The 14,693-nt window shown below is 44.3% G+C and overlaps 1 protein-coding gene across 1 annotated transcript in view; it reads right to left on the bottom strand.

The window, feature by feature from the left end:
• Positions 1-14,693, bottom strand: part of SNAP91 (synaptosome associated protein 91kDa) — a gene marked incomplete at its 5' end in the record, with an annotated part of 85,293 nt that overhangs the window by 69,972 nt on the left and 628 nt on the right. Inside the window, 5 exons of the mRNA XM_015415564.1 lie at positions 4,800-5,240; positions 7,252-7,422; positions 8,835-8,887; positions 10,471-10,546; positions 11,351-11,493. Coding sequence (XP_015271050.1) covers positions 4,800-5,240; positions 7,252-7,422; positions 8,835-8,887; positions 10,471-10,546; positions 11,351-11,493 — 884 coding nt within the window. The remainder of the gene's footprint in view (positions 1-4,799; positions 5,241-7,251; positions 7,423-8,834; positions 8,888-10,470; positions 10,547-11,350; positions 11,494-14,693) is intronic.

The following is a 14,693-nucleotide window of genomic DNA, read 5'->3' on the forward strand; positions in this document are numbered from 1 at the left end:
GGAATTTTTTAGCCTATTAAATTTCAACAGTAAATTAAGAGAATCAGCCGAGGCTACTCTGAAACAGATGGGTTCATTAATGATGGCAGCCTCACGGGCTGCACTGACCAGAATGGTTTATCTTATTCTAACTATGAAACTTTAAGTAAAGAACTACATAACCTTCCTATCAATGGACACGGTACTAAGAAGCAGCTATTATTTATTATACAAGACTGTTACTTAATACAAGGAAAAATTAATTGGGTGGGCGTTTGGACTAGCTATTGCCTACAACAGACATGAAGCAGACTATAGTCACTTTTAAAAATTATACATTACTTTATATTGTGGCACTCATTCATTCTACTGCCATATGCTATTATTTTCAAGTTACAATGAGGAGTGACTGACTGCATGTATCAGATACAAACAGACTGCTTGATCCGCAGAAAAACAGGTTGCTTACTTGTAACTGATGATCTTCGAGTGGACATCTGTGTAGTACCACACATGGGGTTGGGCACCTGTGCACGACCTTGATCGGAGAATGTTCCAGAGCTTGCCTCAGAAGTCTTTTTTGGCGGGCTCTTCCCACCCTGGGGAGCAGACGCACACTGCTCATGCCTGGAGCGGGGGAGAGAGCCGCCTCCCACTCAGTTCCTTCGACTGCTACCGTTAAGTTCCATCAACAAAGATAAGTGATCAGGAGATGCCAGCAGTGGGGAAGGCTGGGTGGGATTGTGGTACTGCACAGATGACCACTCGAAGATCATCAGTTACAGGTAAGCAACCTGTTTATCTTCATCGTGGTCTCTGTGCAGTCCCACACATGGGTGATTACCAGAACTGAACCAGTTGGAGGAGGGAGCTGGCAGCTGCAAAAGACACAAAGAATACTGGTTAAGACCCATGCCATTTGCATATGCAGGTCCTACCTGTTGAAGCAGAAGACTCATGCGAAGAGAGATCTCAGCAGCGCCTGGCTAAGAGCAGCATCCAATCGAGCTCAAACGTCTAGTGCATAGTGGGACATGAAGGTCAAGGTGGAGGACCACGTGGCAGCAGCACAGACGTGTTCTAACGGGACACCAGCCAGGAAGGCAGTCAAAGTCGATACCGCTTGTGTAGAGTGGGCGGTAATACAGATAGCTCATAGCAGAGGTCTATGGTTGAGGTCACCCATTTTGACAAACTTTGTGATGAGATCGCATCCCCCCTACATGGGGGTGCATATGCAACAAAAAGGCGTTGAGACTTTCGAAAAGGTTGCATGCGAGAGTGGTAAAAAGAGAGCTATCCTGACATCTAAGGAGTGCAAGGCCCTTTGAGAGGCATCAGAAGGGTTTGGAAAGAAAGTAGGTAGGACAGAAGACTTTGACAGGTGAAAGGCAGAGACTATCTTAGGAGGGAAGGTTGGGTCTGGCCTGATAACCACCTTATCCTTGTGGAAGATAGTATAAAGACAATCTGCTTGGAAGGCAGGAAGTTCTCCTATCCGGTGAGCTGTAGTGATAGCAATTAAAAATGCCGTCTTCCAGGACAGGAGCCGAAGGTCTGCTGAAGCCATCGGGTCAAACGGTTTAGCCATCAATTGGGTAAGGACCAAAGATAGGCTCCAGGATGGCTCCAGCAGCTTTCGAAGGGGACAGAGGTGGTACGACCTCGATTGGGTAAGGCACCAGCAGCTTTCGAAGGGGACAGAGGTGGAGGCCCTTTAGAAAGGACTTTGTGATGTGGTGGATAAACACTGTGACACCCTGTATCAGGGAGTGATAAGCCGAGATTGTGGCCAGGTGCATTTTCAGTGAAGAGTATGCAAGACCAGAGTCCTTCAAGGATACTACATAAGCGAAAATATCAGCCAAAAATGCCTGGTAAGGATCAAAGGAGTGTTGCTCCGCATAGGTTACAAATCTGGTCCACTTTCATCAATAAGCGTTGCAAGTGGATGGCTTTTGAGCATTAAGCAGCACCTTGCTGGAGACAGGAGGAAAATCTACTGTAGGATCCTCCAAGCCGTGAGCTTGAGGAAGGCCAGGTCATGGTGGAGGATCCTGCCTCGATCTCGAGACAGGAGATTCAGAGCACGAGGCAGATGGAGGAACTGGCTCTTGGAGAGATGCAGCAGGTGAGGAAACCATGGTTGACGAGGCCACCAGGGAGTTATCAGGATGCAGGAGGTGGTATCTACTACAATCTTTTGGAGAACCCTTGAAATAAAATGGAAGAGAGGAAAGAAGTAAAACAGGGTTCTGGTCCATCTGTTAAGGAATGCATCCCAGAGAGATCTGGGTGATGGTCGACCTCGAGTGAAAAAGTAGAGGACATCGAGCATTCACTGGAGTTGCAAACCTGTTTATCATTGGGCAACCAAACCTGTGGAAGACAGGACTAAGATATTGAGGATGGAGAGACCACTTGCTCTCCTGTAGAGGAGCATGACTGAGTACATCGGCATTGACATTCTGAATACCTGGTATGTGTATGGCAGACACCAAGATGGAGTGTCGAAGGCACCAGTCCCAAAGGTTGATGGTTATGCGGCAGAGTTGGAGAGAGGCAGTGCTGTCCTATTTGTTTATGTAAAAGACCGTGGCAATGTTGTTGGAGGCGACTTGAACAACCTTGCCAGCCAGCACCCGGAGGAACGAGATCAGGGCCCAATGAACTGCTCAAAGTTCTAGGGCATTGATATGGAGGATCTCTTTCGAGGAGTCCACATTCCGCTTGCAGACAGAGACCCGCATTGGGCTCCCCAACCCCAAAGGGAGGCATCTGTCGATAGGGCATGCCAATGTCGAAAGGGCATGCTGGATAGGAGATGCTGTGGGACTGACCACCAGGTCAGGGTGTAAAGGACTTGTGCAGGAATGGAGAAAACTGTGTGCCATGGAAGTCGATGGGGATTGAAATTTCGAAGGAGACAGAGTTGAAGAGGACGCATCCAAAGCCTGGCGTGTTGGACTACAAAGACCATGGAGGCAAAGTACCCAAGAAGTCTCATGATCGACCAAGCAGACTGTTGAGGGTGACATGTGAAGGTGGACACTAGAGACATTATGGACTCCGGAAGGAAGGCGATCTTGGAAATGGTGTCGAGATGAGCTCCCAGGAATTGTAAAACCTGAACAGGTTGAAGAGCAAACTTTGCCAGATTCACACAAAGTCCCAAGTCGTGCAGTAGAGTCAGGATAGAGAGGACATCCCATTCGAACTGAGATTTTGTTATCTATGTAAGGATAATGAACAATCCCTTGACGGTGGAGTTCTGCGGCCCAAGGCTACAAGAAGCCAGTTATCTATGTAAGGATAATGGACAATCCCTTGACGGTGGAGTTCTGCGGCCACCACCGCCATCATCTTCATGAAAACACGAGAAGCCATGCAGAGGCCGAAAGGAAGGACTCTGTATTGGTAATGAGTGGCTCCATGGTGAAACAGAGAAAATGTCGATGTTGAGGTTAAATGGTAACATGAAAATAGGCATCTTGAAGGTCTCTCAATGCTAGCCACCCTGTTTTTGGAAGGAGGGGAAGAATCGATTGGAGGGTGACCATATGAAACTTCCAGCAGTGAACAAATCGATTGAGATATTGAAGGTCCATAATAGCCCGAACACCACCATCCCTTTTGGGGATCGTGAAGTACTTGGAGTAGAAGCCTAAAGTTCGTTGTGCCTCCTGCACGACTTCGATGGCCCCCTTGTCGAGTAGCGTACCTACTTCTAGGCAGAGAGATGGAGTCGGCAGTGTGATGACGAAGCAATGGAAGGTCGGGGGCAAAATGAACTCTATGGTGTACCCGACCCATATGATGGTTAGGACCCAAGTATCAGTGGTAATATCTTCCCAAGTTGAAAGGAAGGGGAAGAGTCGGGTACCAATGGGAGGAGTGAAAGAAGGAGGTGGTGTCAGGCTATGGAGACAGTCAAGCAGACTGCTTCGGCTGTTGAGGTTTCTTAGACGCTTGAAGCTTGGAGAGAGCTGTTGAGGATCGTAAGATCTACACCTCCACTGCGAAGTGGCAGCAGGGGAAGGCTGGCGTTTATTTTAGTAAGGCTTTCACATTGTCGATATCGAGGACATTGCGGAGTCAAGGTGGAAACCCCTAGATTTCTAGCTTTCTTCCTACTATCATCTACAGCCTTCAAGATTTCATCAATGGTGGCATGGAAAAGGCCTTCGCCATCGAAAATCCTTGATCTTAAATTTCACTTCTTGCTGCAGAGATGTGTTTCTAAGCCATGCATGCCAGCAAAGGGCGATAGAAGAGGCTAGAACCTTGGAGGAACAAGTGATGGCATGCCTAATGGAGTTAATCTGTTGTTTAGATATAGTACATATCTCAGACAGCGCAGCAGAAAGTGTGGTCCTGCACTCCTCTGGCATGGCATCAAGGACTGGACGAACAGCAGTAGCGACATTGAAGGCATAAGCCAAAAGGTAGGATAGGTAAGTATTGATTCGAATGTTCATAGCAGCCACTGAATAGGACTTCTTAGCTATAGAGTCGATTCTACGACCCTCCTGGTCTGGAGGAATGGATTGCCTAGGCTGCTTCGACTTTGAGGAGGAATGAATTATCATCGAGTTCGGGGAAGGATGGTTAAATAGAAACTTCCCTGAGGATTCCTGGATTTTATAAATGGTATCATATCTCTTCGATAGCGGAAGCACCGAAGCAGGGTGGTCTCAGGACTCTCTCAGAGCTGAAAGGTGAACTGGGAGCACTGGAAGATTCGTGGATGGTGGCAAGTCAGTCTGAACTAACTTGTGAACTACGTCTGTAACTGCTGGTGTATCAGTGGTGCCTTGTACTTGAAAGGCAGTCGCCATTCTACTTATGAGTTCCAAGTAAGCTTTTGGACCTTCAGTAGGTGAAAGAGAACCTGCGCGAGGGCCATCATCCTCGATCAAGATGACATCGGGGTCCAAGTCACCCGAGATGGAGCGGTCAGAGACCGAATCCGGAGACAGTGACCGAATATGCTGAGATGCACCTATAGACGGTTTAACATCAATAGGAGGACGGTACCGAGGTTCTGATGGAGAACGCTTTGGGGCGTCTGCTGAAGTCGATGCATCACGGTGTTGGTCAAGCACCAAGGAGTGCACCGAGGCATCAGAAAGCGAATGTCTACTATGAGACATGGTCAGGTGACGGGGACAGAGATCAGTGTCCCGCGATACTCTATAGGGGTCACAGCGAGGCGTCAGAGACCTTGAGTAGGAAGGATAATGGCAGGCATAGGATCCTCCCTACTAAGGCTATAATGTGAGGTATTAATTCAGTTGTCTATTAGCCTCCATTATGTAATCACCCCGGTCCCATATAACCAATGCACCTCCCTTATCTGCAGATTTAAAAACAACATCCTCCAGGGCTGTTAATTTCTTGAGGGAGTCATTTTCTGCCCTAGTCAAATTATGCCAAACCTTATTTTCAGTGCTGTACATTTTATCTATGTCTTCCAATACCATTTCTTGGAAGGCTAAGACTCTAGGTTTTTGGGAGGGTGGATTAAAGGTGGATTTGGGTTTAAATTTGACATTTTGTCCTGTATCATGATTCTGATACAGCTAGTTTTATTTTCCTAAAAAGGCGTTGTAATTCTACCATAAGTTTGAAATCATCATGTTTAGGGTGGGTACAAATGAGAATCCTTTCTTCAAAATAGAAATTTCCACTTCACATAATTGTCTATTGGATAAATTAACTTCCTGTGAAATATTTTCGGCTCATACTTGTCCTGTACCCTCTTGTCCTCTTTTGTCTAAAGAACATGTGTACCAGGCAATGAGGTGTTGGATTTATTTGTATTCCACCTAGTAGAATAAGCCCTGTAATAGCTCCTGCCTACCCAGCGGTTCGAAAGCCTAGCAAGTAGATAAATGGGTACCTGCCTTAGGTGCAGGGGGGCACCCACCTTCCGGTGTTGTGGTGACGAGGAGGAGTGGAGCAGTGGTGCCAGCGGCGGCAACGACGGTGGAGCGATCCGATGAAAGAACATGGTGGTGATTTAACACCAAGCAGCAATCGTTCCAGGCGGGGATTGGCCCTGAGACGCGACAATGCGGCGATGCTGCTTGGCTGGAGCCAATTGGACAGAGGCCAGCACAGGAAGTCGTTGCACAGTCGCAGACTATGGGAGTTTCCCCAGAAGGAGCTGCTGCGGAGCCCGCCGAGACAAGCTTCCGCCATAAGGAAAAGAACACACATGTCGGCGGGGGCGCTCGCGCGGAGCTCACCTCCCTATATATATATATATATATACGTTGTATGTGGCCCTAGTTAGGAAATGTAAAATGCTTGTAAACCGCTCAGAGGCTCTGGGATTGAGCGGTATAGAAATTGAAAGTATAAATAAATAAATATATAATGGTAGGACCTGTGATGCCTAGGGTCCGGGGACCAAGATCTGTAATCATATCCCGATGGAGGTGCTATGATTAGCTCATGCAGTAGTAGCATATGGATGGAAAGATGCATCAAAATGGACTTTGGAAAGATGGAACTGGTATCTCTATGAATGGATTCAATCAGATATCTTATTGATATTAAAACAGGAAAAGTCATGGGAAGATAAGGCGTTGGAGAGAAGGAAGAAAGGGTTTAGGTGTATAAGATGGGTAAGAGAAGGGCCCCCCAATAATTATGTATTCATAAAAATCCATAAGGTGTGCTCATGGTTGCAGATATAATAATAAGGGGTTTTTTTCCTTTCAATTGGTCGCTCGTGCAAGGGGGGAGAGAATAATAAAGGGGAAAATTGATGTATTTGATATTTGGTTATGTGAATTTGATGGAAAGGATTATTCACGGATATGAAATGCAAGACATCAATACAAATGTTTAAAAAATTAAAAAAGAGATCCCGATGGAGATCTGGACAACAATCTATGGTAATCGAATGTCCTGTGATCATAGTGTGATCGAGGTGATCGAGGTGATCGAGATCGACTACTCATGAAGTGCTCCCCGTCATCCAAAATGTGGATAGGCAGGTGGGTCACAAGACACAGAGCAGTGTCTAGAAGCCCTGGAAGAGTTGTGACGAGAGCCAGAGGACTTCATCATCGGTGACTGTGCATGCTGAGCCGGTGTAAGCTGGTCCACTTGGGGGCACAAGATCGGTGTTGAAACTCGAGGATGGGGTTTCAATTTTTGAGGTGCAGTCGGAACCGAGGCGACTGTAGGTGTTGATGTAGATAGATCCAAAATCACTACTGGATTGAGCTTCGGAGTGGTGCTTGATGTCAACCGTTTCACCTTCAGCGCTGAGGGGTCTTTGTTGATGTGTTCCTTAGATTTATGCTTTTTCAAGGACTTCTCAGCATCCTCTTGAGAGGAGGCTGTGGCATGGAAGAGGACTGTGAGGCCGCTGAGGACATTGCCGGATGAAGTGCAGCCTCCAAAAGTATAGTTCTTAGGCGAGCTGCTCTATTACGATGGGCCTGTTTAGTGAACTTAGCACAGTAGGGGCAGGAATCAACACGATGAAGCTCCCCCAAACAAATTAAACAAAGGTCGTGGCCGTCATTAGAAGGGAGTTTTGCGGGGCATTGGCGACACACCTTAAAAAACAGAGTGCAGCCCATACAAACACCTTCCCTAGTGGGGGGGAAGGGGGGAAAGTTGACAGAAAAGATAATTCCTCTTTTTTTTTTTTAAGAAAGACAAATAGAAAAACGGAGACGAAGCTCGAAGAGAAAAGACAGGAAAAACGAAGGAAAAACTCAGCTGAGGCAACTTGAAGAGTGATCCCTGGAGAGGTGTGAACATGAGGGTGGTCGAAGAAGAATTGGATGGGAGGTGGCTCTCTCCCCCGCTCCAGGCATCTGCAGTGTGTGTCTGCTCCCTATGGCGTGAAGAGAGCCTGCCAAAAAAGACTTCTGAGGAAAGCTCTGGAACATTCTCCGATCAAGGTCGTGCGCAGGCGCCCAACCCCATGTGTGGGACTGCGCAGAGACGATGAAGAAGATCAATTAAGCTGAAAAAACTCACACTATTTTAGCCTACTGTGTTAACACCTTACATAATACGCGGAAGAAGCAATGAACATTCTAAGACAAGCTACTTGAATCTGGTTTTGTAATTTGAATAAACAGTCTCAGTTTGAATACATAATGCAAAATTACACAAACTGATATAGGGAAAAAATCCAGTAATGGATATGCAGTTTGAAAATGGGTCCCTATCAAAGCTCAAAGCATCCCCAGACACCACACCATCTAAAATAATAGATAATAATAAAATATTTTTCAGCTCCTGCTATTTGAGACACCAATAAGAAGCATTAAGCTCCCCCCCCCGGCCCAATCCTGGAATTCCAGTTATGGTCTCTGTGCTTACAACTGTATAATTAGTTTTCTTTCAAACACTGCCATTTCTATTCATTGTATTTCTTTTTATACAAGCAGGAATTTGCTTTGACAAACTCAGGTTATGAAATCACTTGTGTCCTCTGACTTTATACACAATATTAAGAATTGAATCATACTGCTTCCCTCACTCAGTATAACAATTGCCATTATAATGCAACAGATTAGAAAAATTCCAATATGGAGGAAAATACTCCTTAATGAATGAACTGTGGTGGGGAAGTAATATACTGAAAAAATATCTAGTTTTGTCTTAAACAGAATAGAACTCTTTTAGCACCAAAACTTAACAAAACAATTATGAGAACGAAATAAAACTTCAAGTTTACTCAAAAGTTCCTTGAAAAATCTTGATTCTATTTCTTTGTCAAATTTGAGTCTTCGGTGCCAAATATTCTCATCCTTTGGTCTACTTGAGACTGAAATGACTGAGAATGTCAGAGAAAGGATCTTGCTTTCATAATGTCATACCTTCATGTTTTGGATGTATACAGTCACTGTAGTGTTGGTCTGAGTAATGTAAGCTAAGAAGCTAGAGGAGTCTTACAGAGCATTAGGTATTAAAGATATAGCATTGGAAAAAGTACAGAAAAGGGCAACTAAAATGATAAATGGGGTGGAACACCTTCCCTATGAAGAAAGGTTAAAGAGGTTAGGGCTCTTCATCTTGGAGAAACGACAATAAAGGGATGACATGATCGAGGTTTACAAAATTATGCATGGGATAGAGAAGGCAGAGAAGGAAGTACTTTTATCCCCTTCTCACAATACAAGAACTCATGGGCACTCAATGAAATTAATGAGCAGTAAGTCTAAGTCAGATAAAATGAAGTACTTCTCCACCCAAAGAGTAATAAACACGTGGAATACATTGCCACAAGAAGTGGGGGCAGCTACAAGTATAGACAGCTTCAAGAGGGAATTGGATAAACATATGGAGCAGAGATCCATCAGTGGCTGTTAGCCAGAAGGTATAGATGGAACACTCTGTCTGGGGCAGTGATGCTCTGTATTCTTGGTGCTTGGGGGGCAACAGCAGGAGGCCTTCTGGAGTTCTGGTCTCACTGGTGGATCTCTTGATGGCACATGGTTTTGGACTGGATGGGCCATTGGCCTGATCCAATATGGTTTCTCTTATGTTCTCATTAACAGTTTTTGGGATCTGGTACTTAGCTGCATGGATCTACATATGTAATCTTTGAATTATTTTGTTATAACTGAGGGCGGAGAATGTGAAGTACAATAGCAACATTGCAGAGTCTACAGAAATCATTCAAACTTTGAATACTGACATGCATTATTTACTTGTCTTATTGATACAGCTGTTTCTTTGGCAGATAGATTAAAAAACAGAAAAAAGTACATTGCCCCCAGTCACACAGAAGGGGCAAGACCCTACAGAATAATACCATCAAGGAATCATCAAAATATGGCTGCTTACTGACAGATCAATTTTTGCCTATCACCTAATTCCGACATTAGTTAATGTTCAAGGTTAAGTGCCTTTTCAAGCAGCTGCATGATCTTTCACAATTTCTTAAACACTCACAGTTAGAACAGTCCACCTGTTAATATTTTCTTTTTAACACCTTGCAATAATCCTATCCCAGAGGGGCACATTCACATATATAAAATACATATATAGAGAGAAATCTGCCACTGTGGAAATGGACTATTGAAGCTTGTCATACAAAATGGAAGCTTTACTATCATTAGTAAAGCAAACAGATTTATCAGTCTCACACTGTCAGTCCTTTGTGCATGTATATACACACAACATACACACTCAAACCAACTTCTTGTAAAGCGTTAGTGATACTAACTCATTTTATCTGTTAAATTTAAAACAGCTTTGTTTTACCAGGTCCTACAACTACCCATTTTTAAAATCTCATTTCTATAATTAAAAAGGGCAACAACAAAGAGGTAGCAGAAGCAACACAGATTAAATTAAGGAATAAAATGTTAAATTATTTAAACAAATTCTTGATTTTGATATTTTTGGCTTGAGCCACAATCTCCAGGGAAGAAACAGATCTTTCTATCTAAGTGTTAAAACTTTGCTCAGATACTAGGAAAGTTTTATTTATGAAGTAATTATTCTTACCATGTGATCCACTTTTGTCCAAAAAGTTGCTGAGATTGAATAGCGTGTTTCTAGATGCCAAATACTGAATGAACCTCTGTAAGGGATTAAAAAAATTAGCCAATTTCTCTTTCAACATTGTCCAATGACTACTGTTTGGGTTCCAAAAAACATGAATCGAGCTCTACTCATGGATGGGATTTTTCCTTCCCACTCTCTACTGCAGGCTGCTATGTTGCCCAAAATCAGCCTTGTGATGCAATGGAAACCTTAAGAACAGTGTGGGCTACAATGAGAGTGTCTACAGTAGTAGGGGAACTGGTGAAGACTGGTGTTGGGAATCTGTCCATAACTTGCTACGGTGCTTGTGCTTTTTCATCTTAGGTGATTTCTTGTCTGGGACAGATATCAGCGCTCTCACCCGAAAACATAAGCCCCAGGGTTTTTTCCCCCACTGAAGACCACACCCACAGAGGAAGTTGGGGTTGGCCCTTTTGTCACAAAATCTATGGCAGTGGCAAAAAAATAAATAAATCCCCCTTAGGTCCTAATTCCATGGTGGCAAAACTGAGTACTAAGCTAAGCAGTCATTTTCTTGGGCCAGTGAAGGGGATGTGGAACGTGCAGCAAGAGCCACTAAAATAATCATATTTGAGTCCAGTAGCACCTTGGAGACCCACAGGAATTTTGGGGTATAAGCTTTCAAGAGTCCAATTTTCTCATGCAAGGGAAGTACAATCACACAAGATTTAGAATTCCCTCTAGAAGCTAGGGAATAAAAGTTAATTATTTTTTAAAAGTAGTATTTAGGAAACTCATAGTTAAAAATATTAACTTAATACCAACCATGTTTTAATACTAATGCTAAGTTCCACTACTTGACTGAGAACACTATGCTTACCTCATTGCCATGAACCATTAGATGATGCGTCGTAACTAAGGCTTTGAACACAACCACCCAGCTACTGTTTGTTGCTCGCTCAAACAGAGTATCAGCCATCTGCGGAATGTTGACGTTTGTCTCATTTGTGGCCTGGATCAGATCTATTTGGCAGCAAGGGGTGTGGAGAAATGGATATAGTTAATATCAAGAAACATAATTTGTTAGAGCTGGTCATGGTAGTCACTTAATTTTAATGATTACTACTGCAGTACTTTAACTGTAGCCACAGCACTCTTCAAACAGTCATTAGTCCACTTGCCTACACATGGCTATGACAGTATGACGCATGGAAAGTCTTACAAAATAGACGAAAGTCAGTTTCTTCCCAGTTAACATAGGTTTTAAAATTATATCACAGTGATAGTGGCTCAGGAGCCACATGTGACTCTTCTGAGCAACAGTTCCCAGTGTGGCGCCAGCCTCCTTTTTCAGGAAAGTGGGCAATGCCATTGCCCAGTGGAGCATGTAGGTTGCTAAGGGGTTCCCACTGTGAAACAACTACAACAGGAGGGACAGGTAAGTTGCAAGCCTCCCTAAGACCCACATTTTGTGCCAGAGATGGAAGGGGCCTGGCCTCTTCAACAACTCCCACCATTCCCAGCAGCCTCTGTGCTCTCATCACAACACTTGAGTAGCTTTTAACATAGGCTGATACCAAACTCAGGAGGTGAAAATCTAATTCCCATTTATGAAGGATATAAGATGTTCAGAGAATCATAATTGAACAGGGACAAAAATCTTTGCTTTTGGTTGACTTTACCATGAAGCCCCTCAGCTGAGAAGCCTGTGAAGGTAGAACATGCTCTTATAGTTATTCCCTTCTTTCTGATCCACCAGTACAGTATGGTAGCTGGCGATTCAATAATGGAGGAGATCCATCTCCAGAGTTAAACATTCCCAGTAACTCAAGGTTGAGTAAGATAAAATAGGGAAATACTCAAGGCTGATTCACTCTTTCTAGGGCAATGACATATGTCACAGCTGTATCAGCTATTTCACATTAAAACAGACAGGACAAATCATAGAATCATAGAGGAATTTCAGACAGGCGATATATTCCGGTTCAGATACGGTTCCCAAACGGTTTCTGGTCTGACACTTCAGACAGAACCGTTTTAGAACCAGTTTCCTACCAAAATATATTTGTACTTTCACACACAAATGCTTCTGTCCCATTCAGGAAATGGGACTGAACTGTTTTACCTGTAAACCACTTCCAAATAGTCTTCAGTTTCTTCTCCCGGATCCGGAACGCTTTTTCCCGCTGTTTTTTGCCCGCAGGGGCGATCTCCAGCTTTTTAAAAAAACATTCACATTAGAGCGCTATAGCGTTATAACACAACAGCAAAACAGCATTATAGCAACCCCATTGGAATGCCTGGAGTATTGTGTTATAGCACTATAGCACTCTAAAGCGAACGTTTTTTTAAAAAGCCGGAGATTGCCCACGCGGGCGAAAAATGGCGGGAAAAAGCACTGCAGTCTGAAATGGCAAACCACTTCAGATCCAGCTATTTACCGGTAGGGGAAAGCCATGTGTGAAATGGCAGCCCTATACCGGTTTACTCCACGACGGATCAAAAATGGCTTCAAACTAGCTTAAAAAGGGTAATGTGAAATTCCTCATAGAGTTGGAAGAGACCTCCAGGGTCATCTAGTCCAACCTCCTGCACAATGCAGGAAATTCACAAATCCCCCCCCACTCCCAGTGACCCTTGCTCCATGCCCAGAAGATGGCAAAAAACTTCCAGGATCCCTGGACAAACTGGTCTAGAGAATATGGCTTCCTGACCCCAAAGTGGCAATCTGCATTTCCCTGGGCATGTAAGAAAGGGCCATGAGAACTAAGTACTGATGCAACCCTTCCTGCCCTCCCTTCTCATGATCTGCCTAAGTTCACAGAATCAGCATTGCTGTCAGATGGCCATCTAGCCTCTATTTTAAAACCTCTAAAGAAGGAGAGCCCACCACCTCCCGAGGAAGCCTGTTCCACTGAAGTTCTTCCTAATATTTAGCCAAAAACTCTTTTGATTTAATTTCAACCAGTTGGTTCTAGTCCAATCTCCTGGGGCAACAGAAAGCAACTCCACACCATGCTCTATATGATAGCCCTTCAAGTACTTGAAGATCGTTGAAATGTGCATGCCTAAACATGTAGTGGCCATTTGTGATGCCTTACAGATGCTCTGCTTTCCATGGGTACTAATGTGTCAAGGCATCTAAAATGAGGCTGATTTATTTAGGGCTATTTCTATTCAAAGAATCACCAAGTTTCCATTTTTCTTTTCTGACAGAGCAGATCAGGTGTAGACTCAGCCTTACAGATGAAATCAGGAACTGCTACTATTACAGATCAGTTTGTCATAACTTAATACTGGCAAGGCTATCTCCCTTATATATAAAGCCGTAGTGGGCTCCAACGTTCCAAATGCACACCTTTAGTGTTTGGCAGCAAGAACTGTCAGTCAGAAGACACTGGCTGGGTTGACTGGCTGCTTTGTGCAGTCCTGCCCAGCGTTTCAAGGTCTTTTGCATATGGAAGCTGATTGGACTTCACTCTATTCCACACCTCAAACTCCTCACCCCCCGCAAGGCAGTTGGAATTGTCAGTTGCATATGGAACCTACTGTATTCTGAGGTAAAATATGTCCTCACTCACAACACATCACTTCCCCTTCAAAAGAAACAAACCCAATAACACAATCATGCCACATCACAAAGAAGACAGATCACACCACAAGCAGAATACCACAAGGCAAAAAAAGATAGGAAAAGGTGCCAGCAGTCACCCCATTACTGCCACAGAGAGCGCTTCAGAGGATGGTGTGCAGGTCCCAGGTTCATGTTTTAAAAGCTGCCTGGGGGATTATGGACCATTCACACACTTTCAACCTTAACATACCTCATAGGGTAGTTGTGCGGATCATACGGGGGAGAGGATAATGATGTCAGCTGCTTTGGTTCCCACTGCAGGGAAAGACTGCCCTTTCCCTAGGCAGAGGCTGGGGGAGGATGTAAACCTGAAGACAGACAGGCCGATAAAGGTAGGCTGATGGTTGCCTGGAAAGGACATAGGGTTGCCAACTCCAGGTTGGAAACTTCCAGGATATTTTAGGGATGAAGCCTGCTGAGGGTAGGGTCTGAGGAGGAGGAAGAGGGGGACCTCAGACAGACACACCATAGACCCCAACCTCCAAACAAGCTGTTGCCAATCTCCAGGTGACAGCTGGAGAGCTCTTAAAACTCTGGTTCTAATTCAAAAGGGGATGCTGTGAGTGTAGAAAATGATTTATCGACAGAG

The sequence above is a fragment of the Gekko japonicus genome, unplaced genomic scaffold (genome assembly GCF_001447785.1).
Source record: "Gekko japonicus isolate JY-2015 unplaced genomic scaffold, Gekko_japonicus_V1.1 scaffold2023, whole genome shotgun sequence".
Lineage (NCBI taxonomy): Eukaryota > Metazoa > Chordata > Lepidosauria > Squamata > Gekkonidae > Gekko > Gekko japonicus.